The 648-nt window shown below is 66.4% G+C and overlaps 1 protein-coding gene across 1 annotated transcript in view; it reads right to left on the reverse strand.

Moving 5' to 3' along the window:
- The window catches only part of LOC104125757 (F-actin-monooxygenase MICAL1), a 9,354-nt gene that overhangs the window by 438 nt on the left and 8,268 nt on the right, over positions 1 to 648 (reverse strand). The window contains 4 exon segments of the mRNA XM_035893730.1: positions 1 to 22; positions 115 to 214; positions 299 to 392; positions 518 to 616. The exon segment at positions 1 to 22 is cut by the window's left edge and continues 52 nt beyond it. Of these exon segments, the coding sequence (XP_035749623.1) occupies positions 1 to 22; positions 115 to 214; positions 299 to 392; positions 518 to 616 (315 nt within the window).

Consider the following 648-nt stretch of genomic DNA (forward strand, 5'->3'; position numbering starts at 1 on the left):
CTCCAGCTTCAGCTCCTGCACCCTGTGGGGAGGGAAGGGGGGGTGCTGGGTTTGGGGGGGCTGGGGTGAGCCAAGCACCCGCACCGCCCAGGGAGCATCCCCCCCAAGCCTTACGTGATCATGAGGTCGGACTCCTCGGACATCAGGCTGTTCTTCTTCTGGACCAGGTACAGCAGCTGGTTCATCCACTGTGTCTTCTGGTCGGTTGGGCTGCCTGCGGGGCGGCGGAGGGGGCATGAGCGGGGCAGGGGCCCCCCTGGCTGTGGGGATCGCAGTGCCCTGTGCGCCCTGGCCTTACCATCCTCATCCCGCAGTAACTTCTCCAGCTTGATGCCCTTCTGCTCCAGCTCCCGGAAAGTCACCTCGATCTCCTCCAGCCGCCTCTGGATGGCCTGCAAGGGAAGGGCAGTGCGTGCCCATGGGCCAGCACCTCCTGGCACGTGGCCACTGGCAGTGGGATGGAGGGGACGGGGGACAGCCACTGGGCTGGGGACCTGGCACTCCCCCATGGGTCTACCTGGGCTTTGCAGAACCGTTTCATCTGGGCTTCCCTGGCCCGGCGGGTCAGCGTGCGCTTCCAGGTGGGGTATTTCTCTTCTTCCCCTGGCTCCGGGCACTGCAAAGGGACAGAGGGACAGGCGGGGGGGG

Source organism: Egretta garzetta, unplaced genomic scaffold (assembly GCF_000687185.1).
Source record: "Egretta garzetta isolate BGI_Z169 unplaced genomic scaffold, ASM68718v1 scaffold105, whole genome shotgun sequence".
NCBI classification, from domain to species: domain Eukaryota; kingdom Metazoa; phylum Chordata; class Aves; order Pelecaniformes; family Ardeidae; genus Egretta; species Egretta garzetta.